General features: G+C 40.2%; 1 protein-coding gene across 1 annotated transcript in view; it reads right to left on the reverse strand.

Moving 5' to 3' along the window:
- Window positions 1-10,354: 10,354 nt before the first annotated feature.
- The window catches only part of LRMDA (leucine rich melanocyte differentiation associated), a 1,003,464-nt gene continuing 997,504 nt past the window's right edge, over window positions 10,355-16,314 (reverse strand). Inside the window, exon 7 of the mRNA XM_076010120.1 lies at window positions 10,355-10,523. Coding sequence (XP_075866235.1) covers window positions 10,444-10,523 — 80 coding nt within the window. The 3' untranslated portion in view covers window positions 10,355-10,443. The remainder of the gene's footprint in view (window positions 10,524-16,314) is intronic.

Below are 16,314 nucleotides of genomic sequence, written 5' to 3' on the forward strand. Positions count from 1 at the left end.
ATGAAAACATGGCACATGAAAAATATCACCCACGAAGTCCAAACGTATATAACTGATTATATAGGGCTTAGCTATAAAATGGTGACTCATTTTTAGAGTCCCTGCTCTAGAAATGATGCAAATATTGTGGTTTGGCCTGCTTCAAAGTAGTCATCACGAGAGACCATGCCCTAGTTCCAAGAAGGAATTTGATCAGCTAAAATATTTTGAAAACTACTTTTTTGAAAATGCCTTCAGAATTTGCAGTCTGCCATATAATCATTCACACTTGAGTAGCCCTTTGTTTTGCAAAGCACTTTCATAATACATTATATCTCGTAAAGTCACAAAATTCCAAGTTTGAAGAGACATTGGCAATTCCCACTGTCTTTGGGCAGTTTTAATTTCCTTCTTAAATAGCACAGAAACTGAAGACCAGAGAGATGATGTGGGGGGCGGAGCAGAAGGAGACCCCAGGTCTATGGTCGCTGGTGCACCATTCACAACCATCCAAGATAGGGTTTTTCCAAAGTTTCAACATAACGGATGATTGCCTGTTGACTGAATAGCAGAAATCAGGATGTGGGGTTTCCAAGTTCTTAGTTCTTTCACTACACAATGTGAATGATTTTTTCTAAAAGAGCTTTAAAGTTTGTTTCACATAAAAAGTTTCAAGAATATTTTGAGCACCATCTCCATCATCACAAAGATGTGAAGCTTCACAAAGTAACGATGCCTGTCACAGAGATAATGCAGTGATGAATAGTATTGACTCTGGACCCAGACAGCCTGGCTTAAAATCCTGGCTTCTGTATTTACTCCTGTGTGTGACCCAGCCCATGGTATTGAGCCCTTTAGGGCCTTAGTTTCCTTACCTTTGAAATGGGGATAATAATAGCACTTATTTCAGGGGGTGGTAGGATGATCAAACAAGTTAATATATGCAATGAGTTTATAACAGCCTTTGTTTAAATGATAATTATCATTACTTAAATAAATTCATAAATTCTGCCTCCACCCCTACCGGTGGGGGGAAAAAAAAATCATTATTTTACAGCAACCAATCAGAAATTTTGAAAAGGTTTGGATGCTGAGTTACCAAGTTAAAATGAGTTAGTTCGATTCATACCTTGGGATAATACCATAATTTAATAACATCTAAGAAGAATTTGTTTTATAAATAACATTAAACTGCCTTTGAATTTCTCTTTAAATCTTGCTTTAATTGTATATATCTTATAATATTTTAATTTTTGAATTAGACTTTTACTTTAATTGAACAAAAGAGAAAGGATCCTACTTCACACATATAACCTCCGAACTATAGTGCCTAGGTGTGACCACAGCTCATTCTACACAGCCTGCTGGTTGCACAGGAATTGGAAAAACACCCCTGTGAAGAGCACACACTGCATCTCAACTCTATCCAATGTCAAGTTGCATGTCATCTAGTCATTCTGCTTCTTGACATTCATTTTACTTTCATTCCTGTCTCGATCTTAGCCTGTCTTGATTGCCTCATGCTTCCTCATTGTCCACTGTTCTGAAATTGAATGAAGTATTTGTTTCCTTCATCCGGGTCCAAGAAAAGGGGTGGAAACATTTCCACTGCAAACTCCTTTGATGCAAGAAGTTCATCCTGTTTAATGTGAAACAATATGTTTGTAAACAAATCTTAATAGACTTCTGTGACTTGGAACCATCTTTTCATTCATTCATAAAATGATGATTTATTGAGTGGCTGCCACCTGCAAGGCACCTCTAGGCTCAGAACAGAAAAAGTTTCTTCCCTTTGTTTGAACACAAATGAAAAAGCAAATAATTATATGTGAAGTGATGGCAAGTGCAACAGAGGAAAATGAAACAAGGCAGGTAGAGTGTGATGTGTGGGTGGGGGGGGGTACTTTGGCTAGGGTGGTCCCAGAAAGCCTCTGATGAGGTTGCATCTGAGCAAAGATCTGGATGAACTGGAGCCACACTTATGGGGCCATCTCAGGGGAGAAGGTTATAGGCAGAGGGAACAGAAAGTGCAAGTCCCAGAACAGTAGTGTGTTTTGTGTGCCGGTGTGCCCGGAACAGAGCGGGGAGAGCAGTAGGGCATGATATTTGCATTTATTTCTGTTTCACTCTCACAGCTGTTGGGTCACTGATTTTTCTAGAACAGATTATGTAGGCCCATGTAGAGTCTTGTAAGGATTCTGATTTTTACTTCAGGGGAGATTGGAGACCACTAACGGGAAACAGTTAGGAGAACTACAAGATGTGACTTAGCATTTTTAGAGGATCCAACTGGCTTTCCTATAAGAAGGCAAAAGTAGAATCAGGAAACTGGTAAGGAGGTAGCTGTAATCAATGATCCAGGTTAGGAAATGGTGGTGGCCTGGATCAAGATGTTAACTGCAGACATGGTTGGATTGTGATTACATTGGAATTAACATCCCACCATCATTTCTGCTGCCTTAATTCATGAAGGTCTTTACTGCAATTTTAACTTGGTACCTATATCATAGCATGTAATAATTACTTGTGTACATATTAGTCTACTCCAGAAAGAAGTTTTCCAAAAGTAGGGCATCCTGTTCTTCCCCGTGTATTTGTAATTTTCTAGCATAATAAAGGTGCCCAATAAATATTTATGGAATGAGTGCATTGATTAGCATTCATTCATGCACTTATAGGCATGAATTAGCATAGTTTTAAAGACAGTTTCAAAACCAAAAAGAACAAACCTGGACCAAACAATTATTTGGAAAATATATCTGGAGAAATCAGTGACCCAATAGTGGTGGAAATTAATCAGAAGCAAAGGCCAATGTTAGAGTTACCGTGTTTCCTTGATAATAAGACCTACCCATAAAATAAGCCCTAGCAGGATTGCTGAGCATTTGCGCAATATAAGCCCTACCCCGAAAATAAGACCTAGTGATGGGCGTGGCTACACAGCATATCTGCACAACCCATGCATTTCATCATGGAGCAGTAAAGAGGAGGAGCAGCCCTTCTCATCTGCCCCATGATAGCTCCATTGCTCGACATGAGAGATTGGGGCCAATGGTTCTAAAGGAAATAGAGTCACAAGAAATTCAGGATGGAACTCAGGGTTTGGAGAGTTATGATGATGTTCCAGAAGAAGACGACTCAACTACATTTGAATAAATGTAGATTGCTGTACCGTACTTAAAAAAAATAACACATCCCCTGAAAATAAGCCCTAGGGTGTCTTCTTGAGGAGTAATAAATATAAGACCCTGTCTTATTTTCAGGGAAACACGGTATTTATTTAGAGCCACTTTACATTCTTAAGTCTTTTATATATATATGTTATTGGCAGATAGATACTTCTAAAATATTAGTATATACTTCTACTAGTAGTAGTTTCTTTCCTTTTTCCTTCCTTTCTCTTTTTTCTTTTTTTTAGAAATTGCCTTATTTTAATAATAAAAAGTTATGACTCTGTAAGTACCCATTGGAAAAGCTAATATTATCTGCTTTTAGTAAAAATGTAGCATAGCTTACCTAAATAGTGTCTAAATCTACTGTGGCATTATGTCCTTCCAAGTACTGTTTTGAGACAGAGTCTGGCTATGTCACCTAGGTATAGTGGCATCATCATAGCTTACTGCAGCCTGAAACTCCTGGGCTCAAGTGATTCTCTTATCTCAGCCTCCCAAGTAGCTGGGAATACAGGTGCACACCAAGACACCTGGCTAATTTTTCTATTTTTTTTTTTTTTTTTAAGTAGAGATGGGATCTCCCTCTTGCTCAGGCTGGTCTCGAACTCTTGAGATCAAGCAATCCTCCTACCTCGGCCTCCCTGAGTGTTAGGATTATAGGCAAGAGCCAGCACACGTGGCCACTAGTCATTTCTTGACCACTACATTTTAATAAAATGACAGTTGTGGTGCTTGGTTGAATGTGGATATTACAAAACAATTCTAGTAAAAATTATTTATGTGTTTATAATATGTATATGTGCATGTCTGTGCATGAATGAATCAAAGTAAAGAAGATCATAATAATATTGCCCACTAAAGTTGTCCATAGACCAAACTAGCCAGGAGAGTTGCAAAATCCATTTTAGTGTTTGATAAGCTAATATCCTGTATCTATATTTACATACAAATATTCATAAGTATAAATCTATAAGTCTTACCTAAAAAGTTAGAGTTGAGATTCTAATTTTTCCATTTGAATGCAATTTTCAGAGCAATGGTTAAACCTAATTTGTCAAAATATCTACACTCACTCTTTTCTGGTGATAGTAACCTTCATCATCATCATCATACATTCTTAGACCTTTCAAGGAAGGTGTTGATTAAGTCCAAACCTTTTATAATATAATGTGATCCTTTGAAAATGGATCATTCTGAATGGGCATACCAAATAAAATTCTTAAAAAGGGGAGAGGAGATAAGTATTCCATTTGGAGGTATGCTATATCACTGGGTATGAGCAATGCAGTCAATTTGGCTACAGAATGTGGATGCTATGCTACAGCTCTGTAAAAAATGGGGTTATTTGGAGGAAGACAGCCTTTGTATGCAAATAAGGAAATATGGATAGTCTTTAAATGGGAAATAAATGCAAAAAATAGAGAACTATGGATAGTTTCTAAATTGGGAATAAATGCAAACAAATAGGGAAATATGGATAGTCTAGGAATGAAACTTGGCTTTATATAGTAACTTTCTAAGATAACTCATGAACCTATTTTTTTCATGAACCAAAGATATGTCTTAATTGAAAGAAAATGGCTCCATGTTAAACGATGATCCTAATTTGTGTTCAGATTAGTTTTAAAAGGTCTAGAAGGGGAAAAGAAAAACCATCAAGATACTGTTGCCCCAGGGTCTGAGCATTCTGTGATCTACACCATGAAATGTAGATCAGCAATCCATATGAAAGGAAAGCACAAAGTAGACTATAATCAATTTGTCATGAAATAGATGCCTTTTGCTATGTGACATAGTAACAGAAGTAAGTGCTAACTTATTTTGGAATCCATGGAAAATTTAGAAAATTATTTACAATCTCAGTAATAGGAATTCTTAGCTCAGATCCTAAAATCTCTCTCACACATACAGATTCTTTCTGTCTTTCTTGTGAGCCAAGTAATTAGTTAAAAATTTCTACAAAAATTTTTATCTGTCACTGTCACTGTCTTAATTAAGTTGTATTATGCCCACAAAAGCTGTTTCTATCATAATCATAGCCTGGGACACTTTAAATGTAGGGCAAAAGTCAGAGTACTTTTTTGTTTTTTAATAAATATTGTAAATAGTATTAACATAAAAATGAAAATACCACACCCTGTCTGGGTGTTAAATTCATTTACATGCCGCTTCAAGTGGAATTTCTTTTATAGTAGCCCTTAATTATTATTATTTAAGCTATGATTTAATAAGTTTAACCTTTATGAATAAATAATACATATTAATTCTTACATATTTTGATACTCCATAACTGGAATAGTCTAAATATTGTGGTTCCAGCCCACTACAAGGGCTTTGCCCCTCTCATGATAAACATTCAATTTGAAAAGTTAGTGTCTAAATGAAATTATCCCCAGGGCTCTTCAAATTCATTCCTAAGGTTGAAGAAATTATTACAATATGAAGGAGGAAAGTTGATTTAAAGTAATTGATGTGACAAAACATAATTTCCAGAATATTCTGCATGTTAATTCAAGTTATCCATTTGAACTCAGATTCACACCTCCTATGAGCTGAGTTACCATTTGCTGCCCGCACACCAGGGATGGCCAAATTCAATTGCCAGCATCTTCGGCCTCACATAGAGGCATTCATCTTTTTCCTTAAATATCTTTGTTTTTCACGTTATCTTGTCAAGGTGCCCATTACCTCTGAAATTAATGAATATATGAAGTCTTGGCATGAACATGAAGCTATTTTCTTTCTTTGATATTACCGCTAGTTAAGTTTTCTTCTTATCTTTTATGTAGTCTAGAAGCTGGGGAGCTTACCTTAGGATGCTAGTTTTTGTGGAACATTAGACACATGCCACTGTCATCTTTGTGCATATGCAGCCAACACGCACATGATCAGTGTCCCCACAGTGCTTTGCAGTCCATCTTTTCCACACTGTTTCACTGTCTTGGGCAGAGAAACTTGTAAAGAACTAGTAAGTGGTAGCACTCATTTAATATTTAAAAAGACAACCGCATTTTGAGGAGAAAATATTCCTAAACATCACTTTAAAATGCTGAACATCAACAAACCTTTTAATTGGCAGAAAACTATCTTTCCCCTTCCCTTCTCATTATCTCCTCAGCTCCCAATTTATCCCCATCCACTAAGATTCCACATTTTAACTCTGCTTCATGCTCTCCCTTGGCATAATCCCACTTCTTGCCATTTATATCATCCCTACTCTAGCAACTCTCCCCCATACACATTCCATACTTAGAATTTCCCCATCTATTTCTTAGCAAAACTCCCTTGTCCTAGGTTGCTTGTTTTCCATGCCACATTTCACACTACTTTAGAAAAATTAGCATGTACTGATACAGTAATATTCACAAATGGCATAACTTATTACCTATCCCCACTGACAAAGTGACAAATTAACATTTAGGATTATAATTACCCAAAGGGGTACTCCCAATGCTGAGAAATTTCAGGAAAACTTGTAGGAAGACAATAATTTTGGACAAGTGGCTGTGTTGTTGGTCTTTTTTCCTTTTATCCTATTTAATGTTCTTCAAATCCCTTAAGTGGTTGCTAATGCATTAGGAGTGGCACAGAGCTCTGTACCAAGGGCTGAGGGCCTGGTGTTACCCAAACAAGTAACCAACATGGTGTGTGCTCCTCTGGTCTCATTTCTCTTTCCAGTGCTTACACACAGTAGTTTACTGCATGGTATTTGAACAAGTTAGAAAGACCAGAATCAAGTAATGACAAGACCCTTGTTCAGTGAAGGCTTCTTCTTGGAAACAAAGCTGGAAGAAGTAGGTGGTAAAAGGTCACGTTAGATCAGCTGCAATGGATGGACAACATGGAAAAGTCTCACCGGTTGTGTGTTCATCCTGGGCATTAGACAGCAACACAGATCTGACTTAGGCTGCCCTTGCGAGTAGCAAGTACTGAACACTGTTATTGTTTTGATGAAAAGAGCCCTGTGGATTGTTTTTGATCTGCATATTAACAAAGAAAAGAAAGACAGCCAGGTTATTTCTTACACACAGCAAGAAAGACATTTTCCCTTGAAAATGTGCAAGATACCTCTCTGCTGGAAACACACACACACACACACACACACACACACACAAATGAAAAATCCTTTCATCTATAGTCTGTGGTTTGCTTTCTTTTATTCCTTAGTATACATGAATATGTGAAAACACACAACACTCAGACATGCAGCCTGATCAAGTGATAATCTCTTATAATGTGCTTCTATTTAAAGCAACAAACAGATGGAGGGTTTATGAGCAAGGCTGGTAAAAGTAAAAGCAAATGATTGCAATAGTTGTACTTTTAATAGGATTCCCCACAATCTAAAACATTATTCCCCAAGGAACAAATTGTTCTATAAAATTATGTTACTTAGGAAAGAGACAGTCGCCCTGACACTGCTGAGGCAACAGAGAACTGCAGGGTGGCCTTGTGTTGTAGAAGTCTCACCACCAGATCAGGGTCTAGGGGGCAGGGGAGACAGGGATGTCAGGCACCATGATCCCCAAAGAACAAGCTCAGTGGAATAGGATAGGAGGAAGAAAAAACAAAGGGCAGAGGGGGCATGAGAGACATGTCTGGGCTTTGATTGAATTTATTACTTTCTAATTCTCTACTTTGAAAAACAAGATTTGGGAAATTCCTACAGATCTAAGATAAACATGCAACATGGCTTCCTCCTCTGGCAACTCAGACCAAGGTCTAGCTCAAGCGTAGCAAATCTTGCTTAACAAACAGTGGAACTGTAAGCAACCCAACATGAACGCATTATCGTTATCCCTTCTTAAGAGAAACAAAACTCACTGTAATTCTATCAATAAGATGAATATGCCATAGTGCTGGCCTTTACGTAAATTATAATTAGAGCTAATCTTAATTAAAGCTATTACACCATTTTGGAAGAAAATAAACAACCCAAAGAGAGGGAAACAATGTGGTCAATAACTCACTCCAAAAATATTTTTTGCCTCCAAAGCTCGCATTGAGGGAGACATTCTTGCGCATGATACAAATGGTTCTGACATTAAGAAAAGTAAACAAGTAAGAAAAATAAAGATGGAAAAATTCTGTGGTCAGTTCACAAGTGCTTTTTTATTGTTTGAGGCAGGGTTAAAGCCTTTTATAAAGACAAAGATATATGTGCCGCTAGATTGGATATGACATCAGACTAGTCTAGCTGCCCTCGCACGGAACTCGGAATGCCCATAACATGCCATGGAGAAAACATGTGTTGATGCTTCCAAACAAAGACCCAGGGTGGGACCTAATGCAGCTAATTTAAAGCATTGTCCCAGTGCTGTTTTGTAGATCTAACAGAGAAAAGGTACTCAACTCCAGTGATTAATAGATTGGAACAATGAAGGCACACATTCAACATTCTCTAATTATTAACAGTCTTGAACATTTTAATGTTAACTTGTCTAAATAACTGATTAGCGAAGGTTGCATAAGCTACAAGCAGGACTACTGCCAGCCTCAATACATGTCATTCAAGGCCAGTGTTGACTCAGTAGGCCAGAGGCTATGTAAACGGACTAGAGCTGAGAAAGTAGGTTCTTCTCGGGCAGCTCAGGGATCCCGAGACCCCAAAGACTTTTACAATAGCAACTCCCTAGTCACTTGGTCCTGTAATTTGGAAGGATTCTCTTTCAGGCTTTGCTATCATTACACTGACCTAATATTGGGAGAACAGTGAACACCTGGTCTAAATAGAAGCAGCAAAAAAATAAATGCTATTGTGTCAAGAGAATTGGCCTTTCAAGTAACTTCTAGAGTGATCTGACTGGTGCACCAGTAGGTAAAATGAAATTATAGTACCCAACTAGCATGATCACACTCATTTTCCTTGTGATGCTGGTGCTAGAACATGGCCAAGAATACATAAAGACATAGCACCATCTCACAAGATACAGATTGAATTTCTGAGGGGTCCCAAGAAAGAGGCAAAACCCAAAAGGTTTGTATACAAATAGAAACTATAGAAATAGGCAAACTATTTCTATAGACTTCATTTTGCTTTCTAATACCCTGACCCAACGCCTTACCTTTCATCACCTCACTACCTCTAAATAGCACCCAAGGGAGCAAACCAGCACCAAGCACAAATATGTGACCTTATGCATAGCTGCAAGTGCGTATAGTTAAAAATAAATAAATAAATAAGAGTCTCTGGTGCAACCAAACCCACATGCTAGGAGATGTACTTCATGCTGCATTGTATTTGGGGGCAAGAAGTGGATTTAGAAATGAATGGAACACGATAAGGTCTGTGCTTTTGTAGTCAAGAGTTTAGGAAAAGCTATTTATTCCAATACAGGGATTGTAACAACATGAAGCCAGCCATCAAAGTACAACCCGGCTGAGAAGTTAGACCCTCTGTTTTCCAAAAAACCTGCAAACTGAAATGCATCACATGTGATAAAGATGGTGTTAAAGACTAGAGGTGGGCAGAAGGTGAAACCATGTATATATGTAGAATATAAAAGATTCAGAGGGGCAGGGGGAGGAAAGGATGGGTGAAAACCTACCTAACAGGTACAATGAATGAATACTATCTGGGTGATGAGCACACTTATAATCCTGATTCAAGCATGACAAAGTTGATACACGAAACCAAAAACATTTATGTCCCTACAATATCGTGAAATTAAAAAAAATTTTTAAAAAAAATAGAGGTGAGGTTTAAAAAAATTTGGCACATCTGTACTTTGTATTAATGTATAACCAATAAAAATTAAGTCTATTTTAAGAAAAATAAAATGTTCAGATTGAAGGAGAATAAGGGAGAGTGGTCTTCCTCTAACCTGTGACTATTTCACTAAAAATAAGCCTACAACACAATGATATCGGAGGGATCGCAGATAGGCAAGCTGAAGACAGTCTCTCTCACTTGTCTGCGGCCACTGAGCATGCCCAGGGAGGCCCCAGGTGTGACCTCTGCTCCCCTGTGAGCAGTGCAGGGACCAGGCAATCTATCATGGTGTTCATGCTGTCAGCCTGGTGCTTTGCCGCTGCTGTCTGTCACCCTGGTGGATGAGACCTGCTTAAGGGCAATCATGTCAATCTCTATGTGACCACTCACTCGAAGGCAGAAGGATGATCTTGACAGGCCTGGCAAAGTCAGCAGAAGGTACCAAAAGCTGAAGTCATAGTAGCCTTCCCAAAGAGATGCAATGTGGCCATTATTTTTTTTCCTTTTTTTATTTTTTATTTTTTATTTCCCTTTTTCTTTTATTTTCATGAAATAGGCTAAGGCATACAGAACTTGGCTTCAGAGCTGGTCATCTCGGATAAACCTGTTGCCCTCCGAGTTTTTCCCATAGTAAACGTAGCGACACTTCCCCAGGACACCTGCAAATAAAAAGAAACACATCATTACAGGTGACACAATTTGTACAGCAGGAAAACACAGGTGCTACAAAACAGACATGCAATGCAATCGAAGATCCAAAGGGCAGCTGAAAATGAATTAAGCCCCAGAAGGGAAAGACCCCACCTTCCCTTCTTGTCCTCAAAGTTGACATTCAAATCAAATGTCACTGCCAAGTACAAGTTCCTAGGAACATACTGTTTTCTGCATGACTTCTCTTCCACATTTTAGGGACGTTTCTAATTTGCCCAATTACTCCCAGAATATAGCAGAAGAAGCCTTTCCTCACCCCAGATTCCCTTAGTAGAGTTTCTAAGAAAACTAACAGTTTAAAGATGGACCCAGCCCCAAGCAAAAGAGGTAAAACAATCTTCCCAGAGAGTGACTATTTTGAAGTCCTTTATTTATGAATCAATATTGCTAACTTCCAGAGAGAATCTTCCAAATCCTGGGAGGCATCAAGCGCATAGCGGATGATTAAGGAAGAGAGGTGGTATTGACAAAATACCACATGGAAAGAAATAGGAGCCTCCAACATTAAATAGCTTCTCGTAGGGCATCCTGAACTCTCTTCTCAGGTTGCAACGCATTTGATTTTCCTCTTTGGTTTTATTTTAAGTAATTCTGTGGCTACATATAAAGCTCTCCTCTCCTTCAAGGAGATTGTAGGAGACTTAACTATGAAAAATGCACCTAGAATAGGGTCGAACTTTTTAATCAACTCATTATTTATTCTATTATAAATACCCATAAGAAATCACCTGCCATAGTTATTGTGAAAGCTCTGTAGGATTATTAAGAAAAAAAAATCAGTTGCTTTTTGCCACCTTGTTTTTTTTGCTTCTAATTTTAGAAAAACCAGCCTTAAATTCAGTTGCAGAGTTGTCTTAGTACTAATAGGACTTGAGTCTCTAAAGTGTACACCAATAGCAAAAACAAAGAAAGGAAATGTCCATATTCATAAATTCAAGAGCCTCAAATCTGTTTTTGAAAATAGCAACCTAGATGCATGATTATTCTTTTCTATCAGTTTGATAGTGTGGAACCAACAAACCCCATTTTTTGTTAATTTTGGATAAATTAGCACTTGAAATTAGCCAGGTTCTTCACATCAGAAGTTCTAAGTAGTAAATATTTTTTGCAACTATAAAAGAGAAGTTTATCCACTACAAAACTTTAACTTTGCTCTTAAATAAGGATTATAATGACTCTTAGAAACTTTTAAGGGAAGGGCAGATACTCTCTGGTTTGGATGGCTTGGAACAAAGTTGGAAACTGCTGGGGTTGTAGAATATCTTCGAGTTGCCAATAAGGAGAGGGTGACATCGTTCCATGACCTCAAAACTGGCCTTGGGCTCACTCTCATTACTTCTATTTCCTGTCATGTTCCTATGAGCATGTTTACTGTGGACCATTCCTCCTCCCTGGTCATTTTTTCTCCTTGGCCCCCGGTCCCCAATCCCTGGTTTTCAGTATTGGTCTAGTGCCTGGAAACATTGAGCTTGGATGAAACCTCACTGAGACCCTTCTTGGGGTCTAAATTATTCTTCTGGTTGTTGGCACTGAGCTGTTTCCTTTATTGTGCTGAATTATGTGGCAACAAGGGTTGTATTAATATTGTCACCATTGCCAGGATCCTGGTGGTCTGTGGGTGTGGCCGGTGAGGCTCTGCCCCAGGAACAGTATCCGCTGTAGGCCTGGGTGAGGGTGCCTCAGCTGTGACAGGATATGCACAGGGGGCTTCCTTAAACATAACTGATTTGAACAAACGCTCGCTCAAGAATCTGGAAGGATGGGGCTGAGGGATGCTAATTTCTTTCTACGGCACCAGGACAGCATGGCTTTTAATAAAAAGAAACGGATAGAGTTGTCATATAGCATAAAGAACACAGTCTTTCCCTTGAGTCAAAGAATGAGAGGCAGATACATACACACACACACACACACATACACACACACACACACACCCCCCCAAGGGTGGACTCTCTCCAGTAAACTCTCCATTGCACTCAGGGATTTGATTTCTTTGCTCCGTCCTCTCTCTCCATGGTAAACTTTGACTCCAGATCTCACCTAGATGCAATTTGGACGGCCAGAGCCGGCCTGGAAACAGCCTGGATGCTCCTGGAACGTGGGCTGTGGTGTGTTCTGAGCCACACTCCCAGGCCTTCCTTCTGGTTGGCATTGATAAAAGTCCTTTTTAAAAGCCTACCCTGTTTCTCTGGGCCTGGAAGCAAGAATGTTTATAGACATCCTGGTGAGAGAAGGCTGTTTGATGAATGCAGGGAGACCGCGGCTAGGTGTCAGCGCTTGGAAAATGAGGCAAGGACATGAGGTATTAATATTGTCAATGATCTCTTGACGGGAAAACAGATACCGCATTCACTGTCAGATTTAAATAGACATCAAGTGCATTAATGACAAAGGGGCAGACTTCAAACAAAGGGGCTGTGTGGTGAGGCGCTGAGCTAGTCTCTGTGCTGGCAATAACCTGATCTGAAAAGACACCGTCAGGACCGCAGACAGGCCCCGGATTGTGTGCGGTGACAGGAAACAGAGATGCTGACAGAGATACCAGCGCCATATTATGCCAAGGATCTTCCAACGCTGTCTGCCGCTCTAACGAAAGCTGACATCACTCCCCGTCACTTGGGGTCTCCTCTGCCTGCTCCTGCAGAACGTGTCTCCCCAGACATCGTTACAGGACTCGCTGCGGCTGCGGAGGTCCTGGCAGCCTCGTTCTGTGGGGGCGGTGGGGCCGAGGGGCCCAAGGATGACCTCAGTCAATCTAAATCTGGACACTGCGGCAGGAGCACACTGGCCCCCACTGATGTCTCGGCTACTTGAGGTGACTGGGATGCCAGCGTGTCGGGGGCTGTCATCTTGAGTAAAATCCTCCGAGGGAAGGCGCTCGGTGCATGGGCTGCTCCGAGAAGACGCGGGGATGGCCTGGTAGCCGAAATGAATTCCAGCTGGGGTGCTCGCCTGTGGACAAAAAGTGCTCTGGCTAGGGCCAGCTAGAATCCGCTAAAATCTTCCAACTCGAATCGTCTACCACGGCTTAGAGTAAGCAAGCATTGCCTCTGTGAGTCTCCCATCAGAGCTCAGGGTTGGGATGCCACCACTCCTCACGTGTGACTTTTGTGTTCAAAAATAAACAAACATTAGCAAGGACAAAACACACACACCAAAACCAGCACAGTCCTATGTGTGGCCATGGGACTTTATTTGTCATGAAGGTTATTTGTAAAATAAGAGGCTCTGCTCATAAAGAAAGGGAGGTGGCATTGTGTGCCTGTCTCCCTCGCCCTCCCCACAGCCCTCCCTCCTCCCGCCGTGGCAACTGCCATAAACTGTGAAAATTACAGAGGGAACAGTTTGCTCGCAAAGAACGTTTCTGACGGGGAGGCGCTCTGAGGCTGGGATCTGGGAGCCTGCTGGTTGTGACTCAGTAGGCGACGGTTTCCCTGCACATCTGCAATGGATTCATTTGTTTGTATCTCCCCAAACTACAACGTCTCGGAAATGGAGGGGGAACAACACGTTTAATGGTGTATGCAGTGTTTTTAATTAAAATATCTGGCCTCGGCCACGAGAAGGGAAGCCGCCTTGCCATGCATCAGGCCGACGTGCAGCTGTCTGTGTGGGGTTTCTTTTTGGGGGCCCTGATAAATGACAGTGTGCTGTCCCCTGGGGAATCGTCTCCTGCCAAATGAGGCTCCTAATTTTTCTTAAGTAGCCAGCTTTCCCATCACCATAAGCTCTTAAAGCTATAATTATGAAAAAAAATGTATGGGGAAGAATCTGTTTTAAAGAGGTCCTTTATCTTTTCAATGCCTCCCCCCTCTGGACTGGATGTTCTAATTATGCAGGTGAAGTTATGATCCTGGGGCTGCCTGAGGGAGTGGGAACCAGCCTCTCTTCTTACATGCAAGGCTGAGACGGCAGGGCCAGTATCAGAGACTTTGCTGGGGGGACAGCCCTGAGTGTGCGGGGAAGGGAGTTCTTGCACACCCGTGTGTCTGAGTGTAGCACAGTCTCCAAGGTTCCCTGATCTCCCGGATGGCTTCGCGCTTGCAGCTGCAGCTCAACTGTCTCTGTAGTAAGGGGAGGTGGGGGAAGACTTGCATTTAAATCCAGCCTTGTCCTTAACGGTCATGTGACCACATACACATCCCTTTCCCTCACTGGGCTGATTTTTCCCCATTTGTAAAATGAGGGCAAAGAGCCAGATAATCTCAGAGGTCCATGTTAATTCTGAAATAAATGATTTAGTGTTTTCAAATGTTTCCCTTATGAAAATAAGGACATCAGGTTCAATACTACCTGATATAGAAAGCAAATCCAATATTCACTCAATAAAAAAATTGATTTAGACTAAGTCAGCTCTTGAAACCCATCCAACCCATATCCCCGTATTACAGCCTGGACAGAAGAGAGGCTCTGGAGGAGCCCAAAATCCCCAAGGAAAGGGCTTCCCCTCATCTTCCTGCAACCTATATCTCATACAGCTAGAAGTGCTGACCACTCACTAGCCTGCATCCCACTGGCTTTGACATAAGCCCCAGTTTCATAATTCCATATTCAACAGAACTAAGGCTAACCCTCAGCTCAGGGCAAGTGGTCTGCCATGAATATTTTAGCAGTGGGGGAAAAAAAAAAAGAATGTGTATGTTCGAATATAAACATATATTTGATATTAGAGTGCAAGTTGGACCAATACATTTGTGTTTGTAAAATAGAGAAATTAAAGTATTAATTATCATGATTGTTAGTTCTGGTAATCATCATTTTAGTGATCATTATGCTAAATGCTGTTATCACGACAAACAGATCTCGGTCCCATGGAGATCACTCTTGCAATTAGCCCTGGGACACGGGCAAGGGACGGAGGGTTCCTCACAGAACGACTGTTCTCTAACCTGTATGAGGAAAGGAAGGAACTAGACCCCTCATGGCCTCTGCAAAAAGTGATGATAGTGTTATGAAGAGGTGGATGGGCCCAGTGACAGAGAGGAAAAGGGTATGAGGAGAGTCCTTCGGGCACATTGAAGAGGGCTCCAGAACAATGTTTCTATGGGACTCTAGATGACCATAAACATGTCAACCTCTGTAATACTCTCCCTCCTTCCCAATATCTAACACCTAGTATCTTCACTGCATGAAACAGTATAGAAGCTCCTCAACTGAATGGTGGGGCTAACTCCCAATAAACCCACGCTGAGTTGAAAATGTCACATGTCAAAAATACATTACAAATTGAAACTATGCTAAGTCTTAAGTCCCTAGATTTAAAATGGGATACAGTTTCTACTGAATGTATCCATTTAGCACCATTGTAAAGTCAGAAAATTATAGGTCAAACCATCCTAAGTTGGGGGGCATCTGGACTTGGTACAGAGGAAGTAATTAATATTTGTTGAATAAATTAATACCGTTAAGATTATGATGTATCGTACCATCTGGGGGATGGACATGCTTGAAGCTCAGCCTCAGGTGGGTCAAGGGCAATATACATAACCTAAACATTTGTACCCCTGTAATACGCTGAAATAAAAAAAAATTAAAAAAGATTATTATGTATATAAAATTTAAACAGAATCCACAAAGTTAGGCATTTCAATTGTTGAACACTCATATCTTAATGTCTGGTATGACTTCGGATGTTTAAAAAGCTTTTTTTAAAAAATATACTGATTAAATATTTGCCTTATTAAAACAGGGAATAGAGAAACAGAGGGCAATGGCCTCAATTTTTAAATTCTATTGTTG

Source organism: Microcebus murinus, chromosome 14 (genome assembly GCF_040939455.1).
Source record: "Microcebus murinus isolate Inina chromosome 14, M.murinus_Inina_mat1.0, whole genome shotgun sequence".
NCBI classification, from domain to species: Eukaryota; Metazoa; Chordata; class Mammalia; order Primates; family Cheirogaleidae; genus Microcebus; species Microcebus murinus.